Source organism: Rhinatrema bivittatum, chromosome 3 (genome assembly GCF_901001135.1).
Source record: "Rhinatrema bivittatum chromosome 3, aRhiBiv1.1, whole genome shotgun sequence".
NCBI lineage: Eukaryota > Metazoa > Chordata > Amphibia > Gymnophiona > Rhinatrematidae > Rhinatrema > Rhinatrema bivittatum.
The window spans coordinates 392,494,078-392,521,519 of record NC_042617.1 but is presented as its reverse complement, the minus strand read 5'-3'; the positions used below and the strand labels follow the sequence as shown (position 1 = coordinate 392,521,519).

The 27,442-nt window shown below is 40.4% G+C and overlaps 1 protein-coding gene across 1 annotated transcript in view; it reads left to right on the top strand.

The window, feature by feature from the left end:
* Window positions 1-27,442, top strand: part of FAM135A (family with sequence similarity 135 member A) — a 391,169-nt gene that overhangs the window by 336,337 nt on the left and 27,390 nt on the right. Inside the window, 4 exon segments of the mRNA XM_029595652.1 lie at window positions 14,792-14,952; window positions 18,667-18,758; window positions 20,606-20,703; window positions 24,127-24,278. Coding sequence (XP_029451512.1) covers window positions 14,792-14,952; window positions 18,667-18,758; window positions 20,606-20,703; window positions 24,127-24,278 — 503 coding nt within the window.

The window sequence follows — 27,442 nt, the reverse complement described above, 5'->3', positions numbered from 1 at the left end:
GAAAACTAAAAGGTTATGGGATAGGTGGTGATGTCCTTTCATGGATTACAAATTGGTTAAAAGACAGGAAGCAGAGAGTAGGATTAAATGGTCAGTTTTCTCAATGGAAAAGGGTAACAGTAGAGTGCCTCAGGGATTTGTAGTTGGACCGGTGCTTTTCAATATATGTATAAATGTATTTATTTGTTTTTCTATACCGATGCTCATCGGGCATATCACACCAGTTTATATTGATAAGAGGAGTCTGTTAGAGTGGAGTTCTTGTTTTACAATGGAGCGTTGTCATATACGATTAAACATTTTTAACATTTTACGTTTTGTGACATTTTACATTGAACATTTTGCATTGTATTTTACATTGAATATTTTACATGGAGCATTTTGCCTGGAGCATTTTACATGGGACATTTTAAATTGAACATTGTACATTTTAGATTTAACATTGTGCTCTGTTGTATTATGAGATGTTGTATTGGGCTTTATGACATTATGTAGTGGCTTTATGACATTCTGTAGTGTGGCTTTCCATCAATTTGTGTTGGGATTTTGCGGATTATGTGAGTGTTGAGTGAGGAGGTTGGGGGGGTTTGGGGGAGCGCTTGTGTGTTTAGGTTGGGTGGTCGTCTGGTATGCTTTTTGGAAGAGCCATGTTTTTAGGTTCTTTTTGAAAGATTGGGTTGTGGGGTTGAGTCTGAGATGGGGTGGTAGGCTATTCCTTATTGTTGGGCCTGCTACTGATAGGGCTCGTTCCCTTGTTGAGGTCAGGTGGGCGATTCTTGGTGTTGGAATAGGAATGAGTCCAGTGTTGGTGGATCAGAGAGTTCTCTGTGAAATTTGGAAATGAAGGGCAGTATTCGGCCAGTCGAATTTTTCAGTGTATAATGCTTTGTGTATGAGTGTTAGGACTTTGTATTGGATTCTTTGAGGGATGGATAGCCAGTGTAGGTTTTTGAGGATTGGTGTGATATGATCGGATTTTTTGGTGTTTGAAAGTGATCTTGCAGCAGCATTTTGGAGTAGCTGAAGTGGTCTGATAGTGTTGGCTGGGAGGCTGGAGGTAGGGCATTGCAATAGTCGAGTTTGGAGAATAGGAGAGCTTGGAATACCGTTCTGTAGTCTTGGGCATAGAGAAGTGGTTTGACCTTTTTTGAGGATTTTCAGTTTGAAGAATCCGTCCTTTATTATTGAGCTTATATGTTTCTTCATGCTGAGTTCATTGTCGATGAATACACCAAGGTCTCTGGCTGAGGGGGATATTGTCTTCAGTTGTAGGTGTTGAGATGTCTTTAAGAGGTGATACTGTCTTGTTAATGTGTAATATTTCAGTTTTGTTATGGCTGAGGTTTAGTGACATTTGGGATAGTAATAGTGTTATCTTCTGAAGGTGGTTGTCCCAGGTTTTTAGAGTGTTTGTGATGGTTTCTTTGATGGGTAGTATGATCTGAACTTCGTCTGTGTATAGGAAGAAGGTTAGGTTTAGTCCGGTTAGAAACGTGCTTAGGAGGAGGATGTAGATATTGAAGAGGGTAGAGGAGAGGGATGAACCTTGAAGTACACAGTGTGTAAGGGGGATTTGGTTGGATTCCTTGGAGTTAAGTCTGACTTTGTATGAGTGGTTTGTTAGGTAGGATTTGAACCAGTTGATTGTGGTGGTGCCTAGGCCGATGTCCCTTAGTCTGTTTAGTAAGGTTTCATGGTTGACAGTATCAAAGGCGGCGGAGATGTCAAGTAGGATGAGGAGTTGGATTGGCCATGGTCCAGGTCTGTGAGGGAGAGGAGGAGCTTTTCAGTGTTGAAGTGTTGAAGCTTTTCGGTGTTGAAGTGTTTTTTGAAGCCATGTTGGGCTGGGGAAAGGATATTGTTTTCCAGGTGAGCTGAGAGTTGTTGATTGACAATTTTTTCAAGGATCTTGGCGATGAAGGGAAGGTTGGAGATGGGCCGGTAGTTTGTTGGATCAGTTTTGTCGAGATGTGGCTTTTTGAGGATTGGTTTGATGCTGGCACACTTGAGGGAGTCAGGGAACGTTCCTTGTTCTAGTGATATATTAATTATGTCTGCAATTGGTCTAGCTATGATCGGGATTTGCTTTAGGAGTTTTACTGGTATGGGGTTGATGGGGTGTGCAGCTGGGTTTAGTTTGCGAATTATGGATTCTACTTCGGTTGATGCAACTGTTTCAAATTGTGTCCAGGATGGTGTAGTGAGATGTGTTGCGTTGGGTGTATGATTGGTGTGTGGGTTTGCCACAATTATTTTGGTAATTTTGTCATTGAAGTAGTTGGCGAGTTCTTCGCAAGACCTGGTGGAGTCTTCTTGGAGAGGTGTGTTGGGGGTGGGTAGTATCAGGTCAGAGATGTATGTAAATAAGGTCTTGGGATTGAATTGGTGGTCGTGAATCTTTTTGGCATAGTAATCTCTTTTGACTTTTTCGATGTCTGATCTATAGATGTATAGTATGGTTCTGTACCTGTCTTTTAGGTTGCGGTGATGTATCTTTTCTCCATTTTCTTTCGGATTGTCTTAGGAGATGCTTGATGTTGTTTTTTTAGTTCAGGTGTGTACCAGGGTGTTTTGTATTTATTCGTAGTCTTGATTACTTTTTTGATGGTTAGGCATTTGATCTTTGCTACATCGGAATTGATGGCTGTCCAGGAGTTTGAGGTGTTTGCATCTTTTAGGTCAAGGTTTTTCAGTTTGTTTGGTAGGATTTCGGTGAGTTCGTTGATTGGGCATGGTTTGAATTCGATGATTTTGTTGATTCGGTTTCTTTCTGTGGGTGGGTGATTTATATGTAGGTGGTGTGTATGAGTTTATGGTCTGACCAAGTGGGGAGTGGGGGAGGTCTATGTGCTTGTTGGTGAATATTAGATCTAGTGTGTGTCCTGATTTATGGGTGGGGGTGTTAATTATTTGGTTGAATCTGATGGCTATCATAGTTTCTAGGAGGAGTTCACTAGTTGGTGAGAGTGGGGATTTGTCCATGTGTAAGTTGAAGTCACCTAAAGCAATCGCAGGAATGGCCATGTCGATTTTGGTGACGATGGTTTCAATTAGGGCGGATATGTTGTGTTGTAGAGTTCCAGGTAGGGCATAAAGGAGGATGATTGGGAGTGATTTTGATTTGAAAAGGCTAATTTCAATGGGGAGTGGAAAGTCAATGGGGTGTGCTGTGATGTTGAATTTCTTTAGGGACATGAGGAGCAGGCCGCCACCTTTCTTTTTTGGTCTTGGTGTGGAATAAATATTGTATGTTGCTGTGGGTAGTTGATTGATGAGGGTGTTGTCTGTATTTTTGAGCCATGATTCTGTTATGCAGAGTATGTCAGGGTGTGCGTCAATTAGGAGGTCATGTATTAGTGGTATCTTTTTTGTTATGGACTGTGCATTGAGTAGTGAGATTGCAGTGATGGTTGTAATTAGCTTGTTTTGGTGTATGTGGGTAATGATAAATTTTTGTGTTCTGGAGGTGCATGTAGGTTTTGTGTCATTGGGGGTATGGTGTTGGTTGTAGGTTAGGGGTGTGTGTTTTATGTGCATGTTGGTGGAGGGGTGGGTAGCTTTCACTCCTTGGGTGAATGGTGAGGTGTCGGGGCTGGAGACCCTGGAGTGGTCTGAGGTTGGCTCTTACCCCGACGGGATTGAGCTGGTCATGCGAGCGTCATGTGTAGGCTCCACTTGTCTGGGCATAGTTTGGAGTGGTTGAGAGTTAGTTCTCACGCTGGTGGGTTTGGCTGTTGGATTGATGGTTTGTTCCAGTTTCTGAGTGGGTTCGCTGGTCAGCTATGCTTAGGTGGGTGGGACGCTGGACGGGTCTGGATGGAAGCACAGTGGCAGCACAAAGGGGCACACTAGGAGGCATGCCCCTTAGTTGCGCTCCTTAAGCGCACTGTGCCTGAGGTAGGGGAATTTAAAGGTCCCTACCCAGTGCCTCCGATGACGATGTCATCGCATTGCTCCGGGGGTGGGCCTTTTCGGCAGGTCGGAAGGCAGCGACTTTCTCTGTAGGCCTCGGTCCAGCCTGATCTCGGGGCCTCGTTCCGTCCTACACGGACCCCAATGGGTCACCGCCGGCTGTGGTGGAGGCGTGAGGGGGGGATCTAGCTGCGATGGAGGCATGAGGGGGTCCTCTGGCAGAAGGGACATTTTATAAATGTTCTGGAAAGGAACATGAGTGAAGTAATCAAATTTGCAGATGATACAAAATTATTCAAATTAGTTAAATCATAAGCAGATTGTGATAAGTTGCAGGAGAAGCTTGCGAGACTGCAAAATTGGGCATCTAAATGGCAGAAGAAAGTTAATGTGGACAAGTGCAAGGTGTTTCATATAAGGAAAAATAACCTATGCTGTAGTTACACGATGTTAGGTTCTGTATTAGGAGGTACCACCCAGGAAAAGATCTAGGCATCATAGTGGATAATAATTGAAATCATTGGCTCAGTGTGCTGCGGCAGTCAAAAAAGCAAACAGAATGTTAGGAATTATTAGGAAGGGAATGGTGAATAAAACGGAAAATGTCATAATGCCTCTGTCGCTCCATAGTGAGACCGCACCTTGAGTACTGTGAACAATTCTGGTCACCGCATCTCAAAAACGTTACTGGAGAAGGTATAGAGAAGGGCGACCAAAATGATAAAGGGGATAGAACAGCTCCCACTATGAGGATAGCCTGAAGAATTGAGGGCTGTTCAACTTGGAGAACAGATGGCTGAGGGGGGATATGATAGCGGTCTTTAAAATTATGGGATGTCTAGAACGAGTAGATGTGAATTGGTTATTTACTCTTTCAGATAATAGAAGGACTAGGGGGCACTCCATGAAGTTAGCAAGTAGCACATTTAAAACTAATTGGAGAAAATTCTTTTTCGCTCTGTGCACAGTTAAGCTCTGGAATTTGTTGCCAGGGGATGTGTTTAATGCAGTTAGTGTAGCTGGTTTGAACAAAAGGTTTGGTTAAGTTCTTGGAGGAGAAGTCCATTACTTGCTATTAATCAAGTTGACTTAGAAAATAGCCACTGCTATTATTAGCATCAGTAGCATGGGATATACTTAGTTTTTGGGTACTTGCCAGGTACTTGTAGCCTGGATTGGCCACTGTTGGAAACAGGATGTTGGGCTGATGGACCCTTGGTCTGACCCAGTATGGCATGTTCTTATGTTCTCTAGTTGTTGAATTTTACTTTATTCAGGTATTTGTTAAAATGCCTGAAGTCTAAAATGGGTTGAAGACTACTCATCTTTGGAATCAGGAAATGTGTGGAATACAGCACAGAGTTTTTCTTATAGTGGAACTGTTATTTCTCCCCCATTGGAAGGCAATCTTAAGTCAGAATGGGAAAGTTTGTCAAGACTAAGCAAAAGCTCTGATTAGACTTTGGTTGACTCTGCTAAAGAGGTTTTTGGTTGTGTTCTTTCTATAACTTCCTGGTCTACTTTGATGCTGCTGCTGAAGATGAGGGCATTAATAAAGGATATTGATATTTTCTTCTAGAATAGAAGTATTGCCTGTATGGCTGTCGTTGCTGCTGACTCTTTCTGGAAGTAGAATTGTTACAGGACAGGAATCATGCTTGAAGTGATAGAGAATATTGTGAGAACAGCATAATTTATTATACAAATTTATTTCAAATATTTATAATCCACCTGTAGTGATGAAAACCATGCTAAGCGGAGTACAGCATTAAAAGCTTACATTTCAGACATTTTCTTAACATACATTGCAAATCATTCCAAAAGATTTCACATGCTATATTCAAATTATAATATTACTAAATATTTCTTGAAAAAACAAACTTTCACTTTTTTCTAAAACAACTTCTAGTCTGTGATCTAAGATCTTTTGGCAATGTTTTCCAAATTACTGGTCTGGCTAATATCTTGTTGTACTACATACTGTGGAGTAGCCTGCTCCAGACATGTTTATCTTTAACTAGCTATCCAATAAGATACGCAGTTGTCTTACCCAATCAGTGACTTACTTGACAAGAGTTCTGGAATCAGAGATTCAGTCTTTCAGTTTCATCTTTCATGAGATGATGAGTGTATGTATATTCTTGATGCTGTCTGTCACTGATTATATATCACACATAGATATACAGTATACAGGAACTATATGGCCATATATGGGATAGTATTTGCTCATTGCTCATCAAGCATTGATGTGAAAAATATCTATTGTAGCCGCTGCTGTCCTTTTATTGTTCACCTATGCAGGTAATACCAAAATTCATATATCCAAAACCCGCATACAATCTTAACAATATTTTTTGTATTTTTATTGCTTTTACGTTTTTTCTTTTCTAAGCCATCGCTTATATGTAGTTAAACAACAAGAAAATTTTTAAAGGTGTATGGTGGTCGTTTCATAAACATGAATCAAATTAACCATCCAGGTTAACCCTGTTCTTTATTTTAATCATGAACTAACCACCATCCCCCCGCTTGTTTTTAATTATTTTTAATTGCTTTTTCAAAAATGTAATTACTTTATCAAAAATTCACTTCATTATCAATCCTTGTAAATTGTAAAAATGGGAACAGTTCATCATTGCAACACTTAAAGAACAATGTTTTTTGTTTCAATGTATCTATAACTCTAGTTATAGCTATATTGAAATTAAATTTTTGAAAAAGCAATTAAAAATAATTAAAAACAAGCGGGTGGATGATGGTTCGTTCATGATTAAAATAAAGAACAGGGTTAAGGGATGGTTAATTTGATTCATGATTATGAAACGACCACCATACACCTTTAAAAATTTTCTTGTTTTTTAATTACATATAAGCCATGGCTTAGAAAAGGAAAAAACGTAAAAGTAATAAAAATACAAAAAAATATTGTTTAAGATTGTATGCGGGTTTTGGATATATGTCCTTTTATTGTTGGCAATAATTGAGGGAACTCATCCTTTTCTGGGTTTTAAGAGGTTATGTTTATGATGGGACATAAGTTTCATGCTGGCTTGCAGTTAGACTTCTCCACCCTCAGACGACCTCATGGCAGGGCCTTTGCAACATATTCTGTTTTTTCCTTTGCAATTTCTTTAATTTTGAAACCTGTTTATTCCAGACAGCTGCCTTATTTGTTAATTCCAGACATCCATACTTCTGCTTTTTGCAAGCTTAGATATTGGGGGTGTTTTCCTCATCCTATCTGGTGTAAAAGGCCAGATGCTGTTCACAGAAATTAAACCAACGAATTGGGCCAATACAGTAAAGTGCAAATGCATGTTGATGCCCCTATTAGCAATTCCCTCACAATCCAGAAAGCAAAATGTGCAGCAAAGCTGCACATTTTACTTTCAAATATTAATGCCTGTGCAAAGGTTGGCGGTAATTTCTGCCAGCACCGGGGAAGTGTACAGAAAAGCAGAAAAAACTGCTTTTTCTATACACCCCCCGACTTAATATCATAGCGATATTAAGTCTGAGGCCCCAAAATTTTTAAAAATTTTAAATTTAAAAAAAAATTTTTTTAATCTGCCCGCAGCCCGCGGGTCAGAAGACGGACGCTCAGTTTTGCCGGTGTCCGTTTTCCGAACCTGTAGCTGTCAGCAGGTTTGAGAACTGACAGCAGCAAAATTGGGCGTTGGCTGTCAAACCCGCTGACAGCCGCCACTCCTGGCAAAAAAAAGAGGGGTGCTAGGGACACGCTGGTGTCCCTAGCACCTCTTTTTACCATGGGCCCTCATTTGCATACTAAATCACGCACACAGGAGAGTGGCCTGTGTGCGTGTCGGGAGAGCGGGCGCTCGCCTCAGAGCGCCAGCTCTCCCGCGGGTTTTACTGTATCGGCCTGAATGTCAGTTCATTTGTGGTTTTTCTGTATCTCCTGCATTTCTGTTGATAGAGAAATGAGGCACAAAGGTCTTGCTGAATTGATCTATGGAATAGGGAAACAGGATGAGTTTCCTCCATGGCCCTCACCTTATGTGCACTGACAACTCCCACCTATTACTCCACCCAGGGTTTATACTAATAGAATGTTGCTCCTTATAACTGCTGAAAGCATGAGGAGGCTAGCACATTGACCTTTAAAGGTATCTACTGCTTATTTTATTTTCTCCCCAAAGGTACTGTCGCCTGTGCATGGAGCATCTGCCATCCTGTCATGCTTATGTTCTCAGAGTTCCAAAACATTTTATTTATTTATTTATTTATTTATTTATTAACTTTTATTTACCGACATTCGTGAAACACATCATACCGGTTTACAAAGAACTCAGGCGGAAAATACAATAAAACAATATAACAATATAACATTAATAACAGAGTCAAAATTCAGAGTACAAAAAGAACCAAAAAAGGAGCAATAGCAAACGAGGAATAATAGAAGAGGGGAAGGAGGGGGGATGGGGAGGTAGGGGAGGGTGGGTGGGGCGGGTCAAGGGGAGGGAGGGTAGGGGTAGGGGGAATGGGAGGGGGATGGGGGTGCGGGAGGGGAAAAGGCATATCTAGATGAAGTATAACATAAAAGCCAAAAGATAACATAGATTAGAGGGAGACTATGTACAGTAGAAAAATGTACAGGTACTATTAACTTAAGTAGTACTACGGTGGAGTTGGAAAACCGGCCAAGTTAGTTGGGCGACGGTGTTCACTAGGATATAGATTATTTAACGGGAAGCTGGGGTGAAAAGGGAGGGTGGAGTACCGGGGGAGAAGGTGGCGGCCGGGTGGCCCAGGGATCTAAGGAAGGCTAGGTGGGGGGGAGATGGGGGAGATGTGTGGGCAGGGGTGAGCTGAGATGTGGGAGTAGGGGTGAAAGGTCGGGCGGGTGGAGCTGGAGGGAGAAATTAAGTTTGGTAGTGTCGGGGTAGGCCTGTCGGAAGAGCCATGTCTTGACTCCTTTCTTGAAAATGTGGAGGGATGTTTCTTGGCGTAGGAAGGTGGGGAGGGAGTTCCAGAGGGTAGGGCCAGCGACGGAGAAAGCTCTTCCTCTGGTGTGAGTTGAATGTGCTGATTTGAGGGACGGGGTGTGGAGAGTGCCTGTCTGGGTTGTTCTTGTGGGGCGGTCAGAGGTGCGGAAACGGGGCATTTCATCGAGCCAGGTGTGATTATATTTATGTAGGGAGTTGTGAAGGATGGTGAGAGTTTTGTATTGTGAGCGGAAGGAAATGGGTAGCCAGTGTAGGTCCTTTAGGATGGGGGTGATGTGGTCCCTTTTACGCGTACTGGTTATGATTCTCGCCATGGAATTTTGTAGAATCTGAAGGGGTTTGATGGTGGTGGCGGGGAGTCCTAGAAGCAGGGAGTTACAATAATCTAGTTTCGTGAGCATAGTGGTCTGTATGACTGTGCGGAAATCGTGTGTGTGGAGGAGGGGTTTGAGTTTTTTTAGGATGTTTAGCTTATAGAAACCTCCCTTTAGGAGAGCTTTGATGTGGGGTTTAAAACTTAGGTGTTGATCTATGAAGACGCCTAAGTCTCTTACAGACTGGGGCTGAGAGAGGGCTGTAGTTGTATTTTGGGGGGTGTTTTGTCGCGTGGGGAGGGTGAAACGTTCCGGCTGATTAGAGATAACGAGTAATTCTGTTTTTGAAGTATTTAGGGCTAAGTAGAGTTCAGATAGCAAGGTGCTTATGGTGGCGAGGCAGGATTCCCAGCGTTGCAAAGGTTCGCTTATGGACCCTTGAAACGGGATGAGGATCTGCACGTCATCTGCATATAGGAAGAATTTCAGGCCTAGGTCGGAGAGGAGGTGGCATAGGGGTAGGAGATAGATGTTAAAGAGGGTGGAGGATAGTGCTGAGCCTTGGGGGACACCTTGTGTGATAGATATGCGTGAGGATTCGTACTTGTCGATTTTTACTAGATATTCTCTAAAAAAACATGCGAGCAAGCTAGTCTTCTGGCTTCAAAAGCCACTATAGATGTTCTGGAAGAACCACCATCAGAATTATATTGACCTGATAAGATGTTACCACATTCTTTAGCTTCTTGAATCACCAGTAGGAACCTGTTCACCTTGTTAGATGTTTGTGGCACAGCAGAGTTAGCTGAGATAAGAGAAGGCCTTCTAAAGAAAAACAAAAAGCCAGGGAGGTTTTGTCTTTTCAAGAGCAGTAAAACAGCATTGCTTTTATTAACAAGGTAAAATAGAGCTGTAAGCAACTAGCAGCTCAACTCACACAGAAAAAGAAAGCAAGTAAGTATACATACAGAGCAATCCAGAAGCTCTAATAGCTCAAAACAGTTCAGTACTAGCTAATTCAATATAGTTCAGCAAGCTGACAAACACATTTCCAACTCATTTTGTCAATAGAAGGATCCTCTTCCGAAGCTTTTTGTTTCTGTAGAGAGGAATGCATATGTTGGATCATGTGCAACTGGTGAGCAGGTATCCTAGAGTTTTAGCTTAGCTGCTTAAAAAACATTTTGGGCTACAGAATCCTAGCAGCTTTTCAAGGAGGAGAGTTGGAAATGTGTTTTGAAGAGCTTTGCTTTTTTCAACATTGACTCCACTGCTACTGATTGAGATGCCCTGGAGCTCTAACTTCCTTGAGACTGAAAAGGTATACAAAAGGTGTTTGTCACATTATCGTTTAAAGTTCTTGAAGAAGTCTATATACTGGAACTGCTTCTGGTTGTTCGGGAGCCTGAATATATTTAAGAAACACACAGATGTCATCTCTAGGTTCTGCTTCGTCTTGCAGATGAAAGATTTGCCTTGCCATTTTCTACAGAAAAGCTATAAATATGTCAGTGGTGAAATACTCTTAGTATGTTGAGGCAAAGAATAGGATGGAAGACTTTTCAATTGCTCTCATCCACATGACAGACTTAAGAGTTATAGGATGATTATGAACTCCTTTGAGAGTTAGATAATATAATGGAAGGGTCTTCTGGCACCATCCTTTCTTTCGGTTAAGCTGCTTCTGGAGGTTGAGAATGGATTTCTCTTGAACTCTCTCTCATTCTTATCTTCATAAGGAAGAATACTTTATTGAGTGTCCAGTTTGGAAGCCATGCTGTCTAAAATTGGAGGCACTTCTTTTAATTGAGGAAAGGAAGATGTTTTGTTTTGTGGGTGAAGCCTGCAGCAAAACATAATATTTTGGTTTCTCTGTGCCAAAAGATTCATTTCCGGATTGAGATGATTTTGGCATGACTGGTCACCCATACCTTTGCTGGTCTACAGCACTGGTAAAAATGTCTGTACCAAAAAGAAATTCTGTTAACAGAATAGTCTCCCATGTGGGCCTCTTCTCTGAGTCCTGCATCACTGAGGAACTCTTGTGCCTCTCTCCATTGACAGGTGGTGGCAGTGCAGCAGCAATGTCCTACACCAAAGATCATGACTTATTTCCATCTTTCACAGGGGCAATAGTGTCTGTGCAAAGTGGAGAATAGCTTAGCATGAGTTGATTATGCCTTTTTTTGTTTTTGATGGTGTCTTCTTACTTTATTCCAAAGTTGATGTCTGAGTGGACTCTAGAAAGTCCTTCAGGGTATGGTTCCTATATCTTCTAGTTCTTGGGGATATACAAGGGCAGGCAGTGCAGTCTGTTACATCATTTAAAGGGCCTAAACACCAGTGGTCATGATGGCCCATAAGGGACATCTTCATGTCGCACAAAGGGCACCCTCTTGTATCCTGGCATGGCGACAAGAGGATAAATCAAACTCAGTTTTGGCAAAAATTAAATAAATACAAATTCTCTTCCCTTTTTTTTTAATGATTTGTGAAATGCTTAAAGAAAAAAAATGAAAAAAATTACATGAAAAGTTTGACTAGCAGCTAAGAGTGAGAGAGAGCCAAAAACATCTGCACAAGCAGACAAAATGACTGAGGAGACTTGTGCAGCAAACAGCTATGCAGGAAGGCCCACATATGCTTAGGAAAACCTATTCTGGATTTGTTTCTCTATAAAGTATCTACACTAAGCCCTATATGTTTATCGGACAGGGCAGCATTTATTATTATTATTTTATTTAATTTCTTTTACTATACCGATGCTCAAGACTAGGTCTTATCGTACCGGTTTACAATGTAACTGAGGGGAAACCAATTAACATCAAGGTAGAAAGTAGAAAGTATGTACCTCCATCCATTTTTGTGGACTCAGAGAGAACATTCCCATCTCACAGACATCAGGATGGCATCACTCACTTGTGTGGCTGATTTTATCCTACTTGTCCACAGAGAAAATAATGTGTGCACCTAGGTAATAATGATCTGGCTATAAGTGTGTTAGAAAAGGTTTAAGAGCAGTTCAAGGAGTTGGGGAAGGGTTTTGGAAAAGTAGTGCAATATCTGACCTTTTCAGAAGTGTCACAACAGGAAAGAAGGTGGAATTTTTTCACAGAATTTTAATTCATTGATGGAAGACTGGTACAAAGAAGCTGGTTTGGGATATACTGGGAACTGGGGCTGCACCTGGGGAGATGAAAATCAATGCACATGTGCACTAAGAATATTTATGCAAAACCAAGCAGCAGTGAAGGAGGAGTAACTAGTCACATTAGAAAACTAAGGAGATAGCAAAAGAATCAATCAATCAATCAATGAATGTGGACTATTAACTACCACTGTAGCATCAACTAGAAGTAGCTTACTAGTTAGAACAGTGGGCTGAGACCCAGGGAAACCAGGGTTCAAATCCCGCTTCTCCTGTTGATAGCTTCTTGTGACCTTGAGCAAGTTGCTTTACCTTCTATTGCCTCAGATGAAAACTTAGAGTTTAAAAGCGTTGCTCGCGCCAAACGCTTATGTGGGCTGCACGGAGCAACGCGGATTTTAAAAGCGGTGAAGTACGCACATATATACCTGTGTGCGTGTCAAAAATAAGGTGGAAAAGGGGCATTGCATGGGTGGAGCATGGACATTCTGAGGCGGGGCCAACAGTTATGCACAGAACTCTGTATTTTAAAACCGGAGACCGTGGTGCGCATCGGCTTGTTATCCATGTAACTTTACTGCTGCTCCAGATGAGGAACAAGTTTGTAGATCTCGAGTTTTAGGGCTTACATGACAGGGTGAGGAGTCTGGGTCAACTGGAGGGCATGCAAGATGAAGAATCAGAGGGGTTGTCCCTCAACCCTCAGAAGAGGTAGCATACTAAAGATAGAAGGAGAAATTAGGATTAACAAGGAAGGCAGAAATCTTTAACTAGTTTTTACCCAGTATATACTGATAAAAGGGCAGGCAATGGTACCTAAAGCAGGATAGTTTATAAATTGTGAAATAATGACACTTTTCTTTATGGAGGAGAAAGTGCTTGCGCAATTGAGAATAGGTAAGGTGGTAGGGCCTGAATACTGCATCCCTTAAGCTCTGTTAACTTTTCTTTTGAAAAAGGGGAGGCTCAAATGGAATAGAGAGTAGTACGTAAATGTTATTTTCCAAAATATAAGTATTGCTTGTTGTCTGTAGTAGTAGAAATTTGCATATTGTTGTTAAAGTAGATTGGGAGAGGAGTTGAATGAGAGGATGTAGCATGGAGGAACCCATCCCCAAAACAACAGAATACAGCTCACTCCTCCACTTCTCTTTAGTCCTATCGGAGAGGACAGGATCCTGAGAGGAGGAGGAAGGGAGGAATAGACAGGTTTCTGAAAAGGGAGGAGCAACATGACCCTGAAAAAGGGGATAACCAAGGTTCTTGAAGGGGGGAGGGAGGAGATTAGAAGATCTTGAAAGGAGAAGAAAAGGATGAGACCCTGAAAGGGGGAGGTTGGAGGGAGAGAGAGAAAAATTTGAAAGACTGAGATATAGACAGAAACCTGGTGTAATAGGGAGGAGGAGAAAAATTGTGGGATTAGAAAGAACAGTGAGTTACCCCCACATCAACATCTGACCATTGCATAGTTACAAGTGAGCAGATATATATACTAGGTGGTATTTTATTTTCTTGGATGCCCTGGAGCTCTAACTTCCTTGAGACTGGAAAGGTATACAAAAGGTGTTTGTCACATTATCATTTGAAGTTCCTGTGAGCTGTGCGGTTTCTATTTAATAGAATGCAATAACTTGTTTGTATTTTAGGTCAATAAAGCCCATCTTCCTGAGCTCAAATCCTACCCCTTTTTATTTCTCCCTCAATGTCCTTCCTTCCCCTATTGCCACTGCATTCCTAAATTTACTGTATATAATAAAGAATATTTGATAACATGAATTGTGTTCAACATTCCTCTTTTAATGCTTAGTTTATATAAAACATATCTATGCAATAATGTCAGTTAGTATGTGCTGAGTCATTGGGTGTAGATTGGTTGCCACTTGCCGATTCATATATGTTCTGATTTTTATTTCATTTCTCTGCAGAGAGATATTTAGTTAGCTTTACTAATGCTTCCTTCTCATTCTGTATCTATGGTGGTATTAAAAAAAAAAAACCTGAAGGCCCTTAATGTTTGATTTTTGAGGGCTCTTCCCACTTGTCTATGCTGCTCTGTGAAGCTAAGGAAACTGGGCTGCTGAGGTTCAAATCCCCAAGAGAACCTCGTGCACGAGCTATCACATTGACTCCTGTAAAGTATGAATACAGCATAGATAACTGAACGGGCTCAAGAAATTTAAACACAGGCAGTATGGATGACCCTTTTCTAATTAAGAAAAAAATGCTAAGAGAGGAAAATCTTAAGAGCAAGATAAAAAGTGGAAGTAAGGGTCAAAAAAACAGCAAATTGGTAATCTGAGAAATCTAGTACTGCTTTTTCCCAGACCATTGCATGTCATAATCTAGCCATAGCCTGGCTTTACATTCAGAATATTATGCTGTTAACAGTAAATGAACAAACTGTCAACATAAGAGATTTATAAGCCATGTTGGGTGGGGTGTTCTTTCAGTTTCCTCCAGGCTAAAGAGGAACTCAAGCAGCTGAAGCTCCCTGGATTTTTGTACAGTGATGTTCCCAGGTTGGCTTCCACAGTACCTTATTTCAGCATGGAGGAGGAGGATGGTTCAGAGGAAGGAATCCATCTCATCGTCTGTGTGCATGGCCTAGATGGTATGTAAAACTGACAGTGTTGATGGTATAAATACTTCTTCAAGAAACCCCCATTCTACTGCAAACAAAACAAATCCTCAAAGCAGCTGTGACTCCTAGAGACAGATTCAAGAACTATTTTTTTCACTGTTTACTCCCACTCACACAAAAATGTATCTTTATAATTTATATTTTTAGAGTATTGTTTATCATTCCCAGGACCAAGTTTGCTATGCATGACACTTCTTTCTTTCTGCCCATGGACATCTACGGTATTCCTAGACCTTTCCCCTCATCCTTATTGCTAGGGCACGAAGAGAGGTATGGTTACCAGATGTGGAATATGTATTGGTATCTAGCTGTGTTTAAAATGGATCTTCAAAAATAGTATTTTTCTACTGATTTGAGAAAATGTGGGAGTGAAAAAATTGGCTGGATTTCTTGAGAGAATTTCACTATATGCCTCTCTGAAATGTTGCCAAAGTTAAGCAAATAGACAGAAGTTTTACATTAACACTTTCAGAATTGTTTGAATAAAAAAACATGATAGTATAATGAACATCCTTACTTAGGTGTTTGTAATAAATGTTCCACTGGATACTGGTTTCATGTCTGTAGTATTGGTTAGTAAAATCACAAGTCTTCGATAAACCCGCTAGCTTTTTAATTAAAATGAGAAAATGCCCTCCAGACTTTGCTAGGCTACCTTACTATCTGTGGCACAAATGATAACTCTAGCTGCCATGCTCCACCACCAGCATTCAATTTCTCCTGTGGACCTTTTACTTAGTAACTTGGATACTGATGTTGGACATTTTCTAGCTGTTTATAATTACATACTGACAGAAACTCAGTTTTTGCTTTCTTTAGGTTATGCTCTACCAACATTAATATTGGCCATGAGCCAGCTAGTTCAGGAATAGTAACTGCCCTTAAAGGAACATATTGGGGTGACCTGCATGGCACAGCAGTTACTACCATTAACAGAACGCATGAGAGAAACCTGCATGATGAGGCAGTTACTACCATAAACCACTTGCTGGGCTGACTGGATAGACCGTTTGGTTTTTATCTGCCATCATTACTGTGTTACTATATTTGTGAGTACCAGTGGGACTATTTAACATGGTTTTACAGGAAGTTATTTCAAAATTCAGGATTTTAGAACTGGATAAAGATCTGGGATCATGATATTTTGAAAGCAAAATCATTCTAGGAAAAAACCAATCCCTAATGTTTGGTTTGGTTTGAAAAAGTCGTAGATTGATTTCTGGTTTGAAAACTTGCAATCCTAATTGTGGATTGCTATCAAAACCCAGATAACACCAGCTGCATGATAACTCTAATACCTAGATTGAGAAATTCCTAAAGAGATCTTAAGCAAAAAATCTCTGAATTGGTCCACAGTATCAATATTGGGGTTTGTTAGGACAATGCCTTCAAAGAACAGTGTTTGTGAACTCTTAAGAGCACAAACTGAACAGAAACATGTTTCAAAAGTCTGTATGAATGGCATACTGAGATCTGGTTTTGTTTTCTCTTCCTGTAAAGGCAGCTTTCCTTAGCCCCCCCCCCCCCCCCCCCCCATCTGAATCACATCAGACAACAATGTACAGCTTACAGTTTTCCATCATCCATAACCCACCAGTGATTGAGACAAACCCAGCCCTCCACAGAGCTATGTTCAGTGGCGCTTTTGGGCCAGTTGCTTGTCGTCAAACAAAGTAGACCACTTGATTCTCCCTCCCCCTCTCACTGTGGGTGATGCTATTATTGTTGTTTTATTAACACTCCTAATCTGGGCCAGTTTGAGGTCTTGGAGGAAGACAGGAATTAGAATTTTTATACTGCCAAGCAGCAGACCAAAGTATAACTAGTGAGAGTCATTGTGCAGGTCTGATAGAGGCATTTCAACTTTGCATTCAAAATGTCAGTAAAGTTGACCTCCTTCCTGATAGTATGCACCACTATACTGTAGTGTTACTTGCATGGCCTGATATAATGTCAAGGAAAGCTTGTTTCTGCTCCTGTGAAGCCAATAATGAATTGTTTTTTTTGCCACCACTAGGCACTATTGGTGCTATGGCCCCTAGGAAAGTCAGACAACAGGGAGTAAGAGGTCTAAGGCTTACTCCCCACAGTTTCCAGCAGCAACTCAATGGTAGAATCTGTAGCAAGAATTAGAAAATTCTGCAGCACATTGGAAAACATTTTCATTTTTTATATTTACTACACTATAAAAATAAAGTAATTTTCCAACCTTACTTGTGTCTGTATAATTTGTCACTATTGAGTGAGGGAAAAGGGTTCTTGAGTATCACCCCAAGAAGAATATCTCAGGGATGGGAAGAGAAGGGAGAGAGAAGAGGATCAGGAATGAGATGAGGTGAAAGTAAGAAGACTGGGATGGGGAGAATGGGGGATGGGAAAGATTGAGGAAGAAGGTGGGGACCTAGGATAAGATCAGAGGAGGGAAGGATCTTGGAATGAGGTGAGAGGTTCTAGGATTAGGGAGGAGAAGGGATATTCCAGGATCCGGGGCATAGTATCCAAGATAATGGAGGAAATATCTGAAATGCAACGGAGAAAGGTGCTCTTCCCCTCCTCTGGTCTGCTCCCCCTTGCATCTATCCCTTCTCTAACCTCCCACCCAATCTGGCATATGCACATGCATCCGGCACCAATTCCTTTTCTTTCTCTCACACACACGCACCTCCCCCCCCCCCCCCCCCCCCCCCCCAGCCAATTTCTTCTTCACTCCCTCAGTGATACCCCCACACATTTTTCTTCAATCTTTCTCAGCACTTCCACCCTCATTCCTTGCTCACATCCCCCTCACTGGGAAGGCCTTGGTAACAGCAGCACATTTGAGAGGCAGCAAATCTTCAGCTGGCCTGCTGGCCCCAGATTTTTGCTGCTCTAGGCACAGGCCTAGTGTGCCTGTTGGCAAATCCAACGTGTGGAGTGTCTCAGGGGAGCTGTGTGATCATCCAGCAGTCTCCTGTTATGCTTTACAGAATGCATCAGTTAGCAAGGTCCAGTACATTTGTGAGTGAATTAAACTATTTAGTGTTGCACACCCACTGACATTTATTTCAGCTTGTGACTTTTTCTTTTGGCTAAGTTCAAAATACCTCTCTAGCAGTTTTCTGATTTATATGACTTTACTAATAAATTGGCTGAGACCATGTGAATAAGCGAATATATATCACTTTCAAGTATCCTTAAGCACCTGGAAAGAAATCACATGCCAAATTTGTCAATTAAGAAACAAAAAAGAATAGAAATTTTACATGTTCTAATACTGCTCTGCTCCCCATTTGCTCAGCAGGCCAGAAATGAGACTTCTGAAAGCAGGTATTACGTAGGCACCTTTCTGATTGATGGACCAATGTTAAAGCTTATTTCTGCTTGGTTCCTTTTGAATTGCAAACTTTAATTAGAAGAAAATAAAGATACTACTTTGTATTACCTGTATTAGAGCAAAACGAAATTGACAGAGTATACAACTTGTCCTTTGAAAGAATTTGATCTGACTAGAAACATTTCAAGACAGGGGCGACCAATTGTGCGCTCCATGTCAGTCAAAGGGTTTGGATTTCCTTGTAGTGTTTACTATAACTGGCACCTTTTGCTGATTTGGAAGTTGTGTGATTAAATTAGAATGATTTTTATTTAGTTTTTTTTAAACAATTATTTGTATCCCTTTTTTATTTTTTCCATCTTTTTTTTAAGGTAACAGTGCAGATCTTCGCCTAGTAAAGACCTATATTGAGCTGGGAATACCTGGAGGGCAAATAGACTTCCTGATGTCGGAGAGAAACCAGGTACTGAATGGGGTTAGATTTTCCTTTTCAGTAATTGTGTAACACCAGAAAGTGATTCATTTGTAACTGTGTGATGATACACTAGCATGCATAACATGTTGTAAATTTATTGTGGTTTTAATATTCTCAATAGTTTCTTATTGAGAAAAAGATGGAGAAGTTACTATGTTGTGTTTATCTTTTGGCTGAATTAACCAATTTGACTCTGCATTAGAAAGTTAAGTGGTGCATTAAATTTCCATTCTTATCAAAATCGGAAAAGATTTGCCTTGACTAAAGAATACTTTCTAACATCATGTCAGTGAAAATATTCTGGGCACCAGAAATGAATTTCTTTCCCAATCTCCAGCTGAGTCTGTTCAAGAAGTCCGTGCTTCCTAAGTAGCTATCTGATTGACCCTAGCATAGGGTTGGAAAATAGCAGTGCTCTTATAACTCGGCTACAATTAATGAATTTGATATTTTTTCCTGTGTAAAGATTGTATTTCCTCTGGCATGGAATATTTTGACAAAGCTGACTTCTAGTTATTTTGACATGCTCCCTTAAAGGCATTTGAAATGGTTGCCATTGAACACTTGCTGCTTAACATAGTATCATAGGACATGGTGACAGACAAAGTACAATTGGTCCATCAACTGCTTAGTTATTCCTGGCCACGCTGCCAAAAATAGATCCCAGCTGCCAACTGTAAAATCTTGATCCCATAGGATGTAGCTGCTTATCCAAGTCCGTTTTTGTTGCCTCCCGCATTTGTTTGCTACCATCCCTGGATACATGAGCACACAAGTTCCCATACTTACTGTGGACCTTGCTGGGTAAAATTCTAGTGAGTTATAGCCTATTGGTACCAACCTGTCTACCTCATTATCTGTCAATCATTCTTGCTTCCTTTATCTGTTCCTTGCTTTCTCCAAATTTTCTTGAGGGATAATACTCGGCTACTACCAATCTGCTGACACCGACCCATTTGCTTTCTGGTGGGTTGCTGGTTGCAGTCCAATTACCCCATAGCCTACAGAGATTGTGTTTCTGTCAGTCCTTTATTCTCCCGATCACCTCTAGAGGAAATGAAAGATGGCATGTTTGCAATACTGCAACCTCCAAATCCTGCTCCTACCACCATGGTCTATATCTGTCCTGGGCATACTAGAATTCTGTTAAAATCTAACAGTACTGGTTTTTGCTATGATAGTTGGTTATTTCAGGCACTTGCCACCTTCTTCGTAAAGAAATATTTTCCATGTTTCCTCTGGACATTTCTCCCTCCAAATTCATGTAATTAATCCCTTGTGATTGAAAATTTCCTCTTCCATGATTTCTTGAAGCCTGTCAAATATTTAATGTTTTATCATATTCCCCGCCTTTCCCATATTTCCTCCAGAAAGTACATTCTGATTTGGAAGTCTTTCTTTGTAGGATTTGTGTTGCAGGCCCTGTATCATTTTAGTAGCCCTTTTCTGAACTACTTCCATCTTCTTAATGCTCTTATGAAAATACAGAGGGTACATGGCAATTATCAGAAGACCTGAGTACTTTCATGGGTTTCCTAAGCCCAGAAACTTCTGCTGCCATTCTCCGTGACCTTGGGTTGAGATGCTTCTTCCTGCTAACAGGTTTCTCCTATTTTTTTGGAAAACTGGATGGATAGAAATGAAAAGATGGGTTACAAAAATAATTTCCATTGGTTACTATTTATTATAGAATTTTTCATGTTAATATTGTTGAGCTTGGAAAATTTTCAAGTCTTTGAATTAGTTGAAGTTTTTTCTTTAGTCATGAGTATTGAAGAAACAATATACTTGATAACACGGTCTAAAATTCATTTCTTTGTACTGTTTTGCTGCAGAACGATACCTTTGCTGATTTTGATTCCATGACTGATCGCCTCTTAGATGAGATAATACAATACATTCAAATCTACAATCTAACGGTTTCAAAAATCAGGTAACAAGTAAACCCATTGCACTTAGCCTTTCTATTATTGTGCTAGAAACTATGTTGTAGCCCCAGAAATGTACAGGTTAAGAACATCCTGTCTCATTATACACAGGGCAGATTCACGTATTGTCTTAAGACTCCTTTTCAGAGTAGTAACGACCAGAGGCATTTACTTGTTCAAGGCAGCTAGAGATATTTTGCAGTACTTTTACCATGTTTCTCGTATTGGTATGTAGCTACTAGAGTATATCTGAGGACATATTTGGCCTTGCTGAATTCATATCGTATTGTTCTAACTGGGTGTCTTAATAGGTTTTGATACCCTTTGAAAGGCCAACAAAAAGATATAGTACATCAGCTTCTGAGAGCACACAGGTCCCTTCTTCAGATGTCATCTTTTTATTGTTAAAAGTATCATAGCCCACTAAGAATCCTCTTTTTTTTTTTTTTTTTTTCCAGGGAGATTATAGTTGTTAGAACTTTACTTCATCCTAATTGAAAAGTTGATGAGACTGAGATACTCCTTAAGGAAAAATGGCGGCTGGCCCCAGAGCTCTTGGCATTGTGCCATGCATTTTGCGGCTGGCCCCAGAGCTCTTGGCATTGTGCTATGCATTTTGTCACAGCAGACTTGGGTTAGAGTCTTCTGTCCAACAGAACTGGCAGGGTTTAGGCATTCTGAAGACACTGATAGTTGAGATTAGGAAGGGGGAAAGACAGATGCCACTACTGTGGTGGCCCTTGCTGGAGGTGGAGCAGTACTGAGTGAGACCTCTCTCTAGCCCTTGGGGCTGGCATGAGTACCTGAGCTTTTCAGTGCCTGCTGTCTGTAGTGGGAGGGTTAAAAAAAAAAATGAAGAAAAAATGAGAACGTGAGAAATTGCTTTACAAAATGTTTTTCTTGATTTTTGTCTCTTGTCCCAGGTACTGTGTACCTTATTACCTTCTAATCTTCTGCCAGGCCTGCCAGGGAGCTGCTGCCAGAATACCCAGCTCTTTGACAGACTATACAGAGGGTTAGAGGCAACTGTATAGTTAGCATAATATCTGTGATAAGTGTACATATGAATAAAATGATATATCCAGCTTCACAGGATTTTCTCCTAAGCGCTGGAATATTCCAGAACTTTCTCATGCCAGAGGATGATGTAACTAACCAGTTAAATCAACTACTGCTACACTAAAATAATTTTGTGGATCTGTCTTTGAATTATTATACTATAACATAAATCATTTTTTGTACATTTTTTTTTTTTTAAGAGGTGTAGAGAAGAAGTGGTCCTCTGTGATCTTAGCTGTAAAAGGCAACAGTGGACAAAAAGCTTTAGAGAATCCATCCAGCGTATTTTATTTTTTTGAAATATTGATCCCAGAGTGCCTGGTCTGCTTGTGACTAAACATACACTTTCCAGTCAGCTAGCAGATTGCATCTCATTGTTGTGTCGGAGAATGCTTGAACATGGAGGGGCATGCTTAAGCCTATACTATTAGGGCAGTGCCAGTTATCAGCGGTGAATCTGGCTTCTCTTGCCAAGATTTTCAAGGCACTGTGCTATCTGCTGAATTCTTGGAGCTAGTACTGCCTCACATTGGAATTGCAGGTTTAGCTTGATGGTGCTCCAGGAGCACCTGTTTCTAAAGTAATGGCTTTTCCCTTCTCCCTAGAAATTTTTATGTTGGTTCGTAGAGCTGCTGTTTTAGACTTTAAGAAAAACTGTTCGGTTTTTTTTTTTCCCCCCTTTCCATCATTGAACCTTGTTATAAAGCAGATAATTTCCATATTTATAACAAGGGCAATTACTTACCTATAGCTGCTGTTCTTTGACAAGTCTCTGATTAAACACACACACACAGAGTTCATCCAATGAATTATGCTGTTGAACTTGTCCAATGCACCATGGGACTGATGTAATAAGCTGGAATGAGCCTGCCGCGGGGCTTTTACTCATGCTTTAGCATGGATTTTCCAGTGCTAATGTTGCCTAGATATGTAAAAAGGGCTTTAGCACCAAAAACTTTGTGGTAAGCTTAACGCAGCTTAACGCAGCTTCCACTCTAATGCACCTCTCTTGCACTGATGCAGTGCAAGAGAGGTGCATTAGAGTGGAAGCTGCCTAACACGTCTCCTACTACTGCAGAAAATGTAATGCCTGCTCAGAGGCAGGCGTAAACTTCAGTGGGCTAGCCGGCAAGTCTTCCCTCCATCCGTAGCATGCTGAACCACCCTCTAATAAAAATGAAGTATGTCCAAGCAGGCCAGGCAATCCAGATCTGGGTTCTCCCAACCCCCTTCCTCTTTTTTTATTTTTTTGTCTATGGCTCACCTTTAAATAAAGTTGACAGGCAAGTCTGGCTCACCTTCTAAAATTAAGTTGGCCCGCAGGTTTGGGGGTTGGTCCTGGCCCCAGCCCCCTCTCTGCTACTCTTATAAAATTAAATTGGGCCATGCAGCTCCCCAGCCCTCTAAATCTCTCCACCCCACCCGGAAATGACCTTTCCTCTCCGGCAGGACAGATTGCTCCTTTCACTGATAGATGTCCGTGAAAGGACCAGTCCTTTTTCAGAATTCTGTAAGGACAGCCTTCTCTAAGCAGGCATGTATCAGTGAAAGGAGCACTTGGCATTCAGTGAGGGAACTACCCTGCCAGAGGAGGTAAGTTCCAGGGGATCTCAGGTGAGGAGAAGGAATTTAAGAGGCTGGGGAGTTGCATAGCTCAATTTAATTTTCTAAGGAGAGTGGGCTGGAAGGAGGACCGAATCTGGACCTGCCAGCCAACTTAATTTAAGGTTGAGCCAGACCTGCCCACCGACTTCATGTAAAGGTGAGCCAGAAGGGGGAGTTGGGGCTGGGAGGATCCCCAGACCTGGACTGCCTGGCCTGCTGGAACAGACTTCATTTTTGTGAGAGGTTGTGGTAGTTCAGCAGGTTGGCGAAGTTGGGGAACTTGGGATGTTTTTTTGTTTTGTTTTTTTTAGCGCAGGTTGGCATGCAAATAAATCTCAAGTCAAAAACACACTTTTTCACTTTAGCATGTTTTTTGTTTGTTTTTTTTTTTTTACTCTGGTCTATTTGCATGTCATTAGCTTACTGTTTCTGTGGGGATCACGGTTCGTAATGTCCGCGTTAAATAAAACCCGCATTAAAATCTAACTCCGATTTTAGTGCAGGTTTTATTATATAGGACCCCATGGGCTGAGTGTTGGGTTTAGTAACCCTATGGTAAATTTTAATTAAAAAAAAAAAAAAAGAATTTTGTGAAGATTTCACAAATCATTTTATAGTATTTTTCAATGCATCTTAACCACTTTCACCACTGGTCTGCTGTTTGTTTGAAAACCTTCCTAATAAATGCTTTGATCATTTAGATTTATAATCTGTAAAACTATTGTAAAAATTCTTAACTTTTTATCATTATTTCTTTTTAATAGCTTTATAGGGCATTCACTGGGGAATCTAATCGTCCGATCAGTGCTCACAAGACCTAGGTTTAGGTGTTACCTCACCAAACTTCACACCTTCCTTTCGCTATCTGGCCCACATCTTGGTACACTCTACAATAGTAGTGCTCTTGTTAATACAGGTAGGAATTTTAAAATTAACTATATTGGTAACTATAAATTGTCAGACTATTGCTGTGTATGCTTTTCATATACATTATGCCATGAAGAAAGGTTTTTGTTGCTTTTCTCTTGTTTTACCACCTTGAGACAGTAGTTAGGAGAAGACACTCTAAAGTAGTAATCAGCGTTGAAACACAGCATGTCTGCAACTGCTACCTGGTGTACACCCCTATTCTTGTCTTGGTCTCAGACTCCAAATACTTGTTAGGCTGGAGTCTTAAATTATATTGCAGTGTTGCCATTAAAGATTAGAAATGGGCACTTTTTAAAATTAGATATGATTTATTTGCAAATATCTGTGTGCAAAAATTAGTAAAAAAAAAAAAAAAAAAGTATAAATTTTTAAGTAAAACCTCTTTGGCTCTCTTTTTTGAGGGAGGAAGGTATTATAGAGGTCTAAAATGAAGTAGCATTGTAGACAATACTTTGAACTCTTTGGCGGCCCTCAAAAAAGCAAACAGAATGTTACGTATTAGGAAAGGAATGAAAAATAAAATAGAGAAGATCTCATAATGCCTCTGTATCGATCCATAGTGTGACTGCACTTTGAGTATTGTGTGCAGTTCTGGTCGCTCCATTTCAAATAAGATAAAGCAGAGCTAGAAAAAGTACAAAGAAGGGCTACAACAGTGATTAAAGGGAAAGACTTCCCTATGAGATAAGGATAAACAGTTTAGGGCTGAAGAGGAGAAGAGACAGTTGATAGGAGATACGTTAAAGGTTTCTAAAATCAGGAGTGGGGTGGAACGGCTAAATAGGGAATAGCTCTTTACCCTTTCAAATAATACTAGTGTTTGGTGTCACTCCCATGAAGCTGTTAGGTAGAAAATTTAAATCAAATCAAAGAAAGTTGGGTTTTTTTTCACTCAGCACACAAACTGTGGAATCTGTTGATAGTGGATATGGTGAAAGCAATTAGAATAGCGGGGTTCAAAAAGGGTTTGTACAAGTTTTTATGAGCAAGAAGGATTGGATCTGTTCTTTGAGATTCTGCCAGATACTTGTGACTAGGATTGGCCACTTTCTTGAGTCATGATGCTGGGCTTGACTAACCTTTGGTCTGACCCAGAACTTGTCAGGGTTCCATTTTTCATAGACCTTTGTCAAAGGCCTGTCAGAACAACTTCCTGTTTAAGATGAGCTGGGTATGTCTGGTGGGAGTCCTGGAGATAGAGGAAGAAGAAAAAAAAGAAATCCATAAGAAGATACTGGAGAGAGGGAGGAAAGGAGAGAAGAGGGAATATCAAAGTAAAGAGAAATTGGAAGACACCAGCAAGAGCACATCACCAGATTTGGGCCTGTGAAGGGCATGCTGGTTTTGAGATTTGTTCATTTTGTGAGGCAGTGGTGTCAGAAGGTAAAACTTGTGGCCTTACATCTTGAACCTATTTTGCTAAATCATAGGTTGGCCTATACATCAGATAGATATGTTATAGAAACTTCAAAGCAATTATACAGCAAGGTAACATTGATGACTCCATGAAGTTAGCAAGTAGCACATATAAAACAAATCGGAGAAAATTTTCTTTCACTCATCGCACAGTTAAGCTCTGGAATTTGTTGACAGAGGATGTGGTTAAGACAGCTAATGTAGCTGGATTTAAAAAAGGTTTAGATAAGTTCCTGAAGGAGAAGTCCATAAACTGCTATTAATCAATAGAGAATAGCCACTGTTTGTTGCCAGCATTAGTAGCGTGGGATCTATTTAATGTTTGGGTTCTTGCAGGTATTGTATCTTAGATTGACCACTGCTGTCAAAAAACAAATTCACTTGGACTCACTGTGCAGATTCTCTGTCACATATCATACTAAGCAATTTAGATATCATGCCCACATATACTATCGCATCATTGAGCTTGATGGACCTTGATCTGACCCAGTATGGCATATCTTATGTTCTTATGTAAGTCATAATTATGAATACAATTGAGAGATTAGAATTTTCATGCACAAAAAAGCATTGAGGAGACAACTATACTGTGATTTAAAAATACTCAGTTCTGCTTGTCCATTTGCCAGTGTAGTGAGTAGCTGTTCCCACCTCTTTTCAAATTATAGCCCATCAAAAACACATCTGAACCGCAACATGATAGACTTTTGAAAAATTATTATCTTATCAAATGTTTGCAGTAATGTTTACAAATATTGGATAGAAGTACCACTTTTTACAAAAACAGTCCCTTAATATTAATCATTTGTATAGCACTGCCAGATATATGCAGCACTGTAGAGATTCACATAAGAGAGAGTCCTTGCACCATGGAGCTTACAGTTTAGACAGACAAGACACACAAACAAAAAAACTTAAAGGCTTTGGGTTAAAATCCATAAGGCCATGATTGGAAAGAACCAGAACTATATGGGTTATAGGTTTGATTTTGATTCTATTTATTAATTTCATATATCACTCTTCAAAAAATATCAGAGTGGGGTGGGATTAATTAAAGGAAAAGGCAATTTTAATTAAGTAAAGCTGCCAGAAATGAGAACTGTGGCATCCTAAGTCTATTAAAGAAAAAACAAGAAATGGGTGGGTAGGACTCTTTTGAAGAACTGATTGGTGAGACAGACATCAGATTACTATGCAAATGCACAGACTTCTTTCACGCAAAAGTTTAAAACCCAGAAACCACCACCTTACCAAAAAAGCTCTGAAAAATATACTTGTACAAGGCTAAACCAGTATTTACCTGTATTTTCAGTGACTTCTATATTGCAAGCATGCTAGTGCTGCGATTCACACAAATGCGGCTAATAGGAGTTAGTTCAAACCACAGGCAGCTTTGCCTGAGGCTTGTATAATGATGTGATAGTATATGTGGGCACGATACCTAAATTGCTTAGCATGATGAGTGACAGAGAATCTGCACAGTGGGTCCAAGTGCATTTGTTTTTTGGCAGCAGAGGGTGTTTGATACACATAAGGAATACCAAAACATCTCTCTAAAACATTAGTAACATTTTGATAGAAGCAGACAGTAAAAATCTGAAATCTAGTTTACCATATTTTAGCATACTCCTTCCTCACAAGAGGAATCTGAGCACATGCAGGAATCTCTTGCCCTGTTCATTATACTCTTAGCAGATTGATGAGTAAAGATATCTCTGAACTGAGACACACATT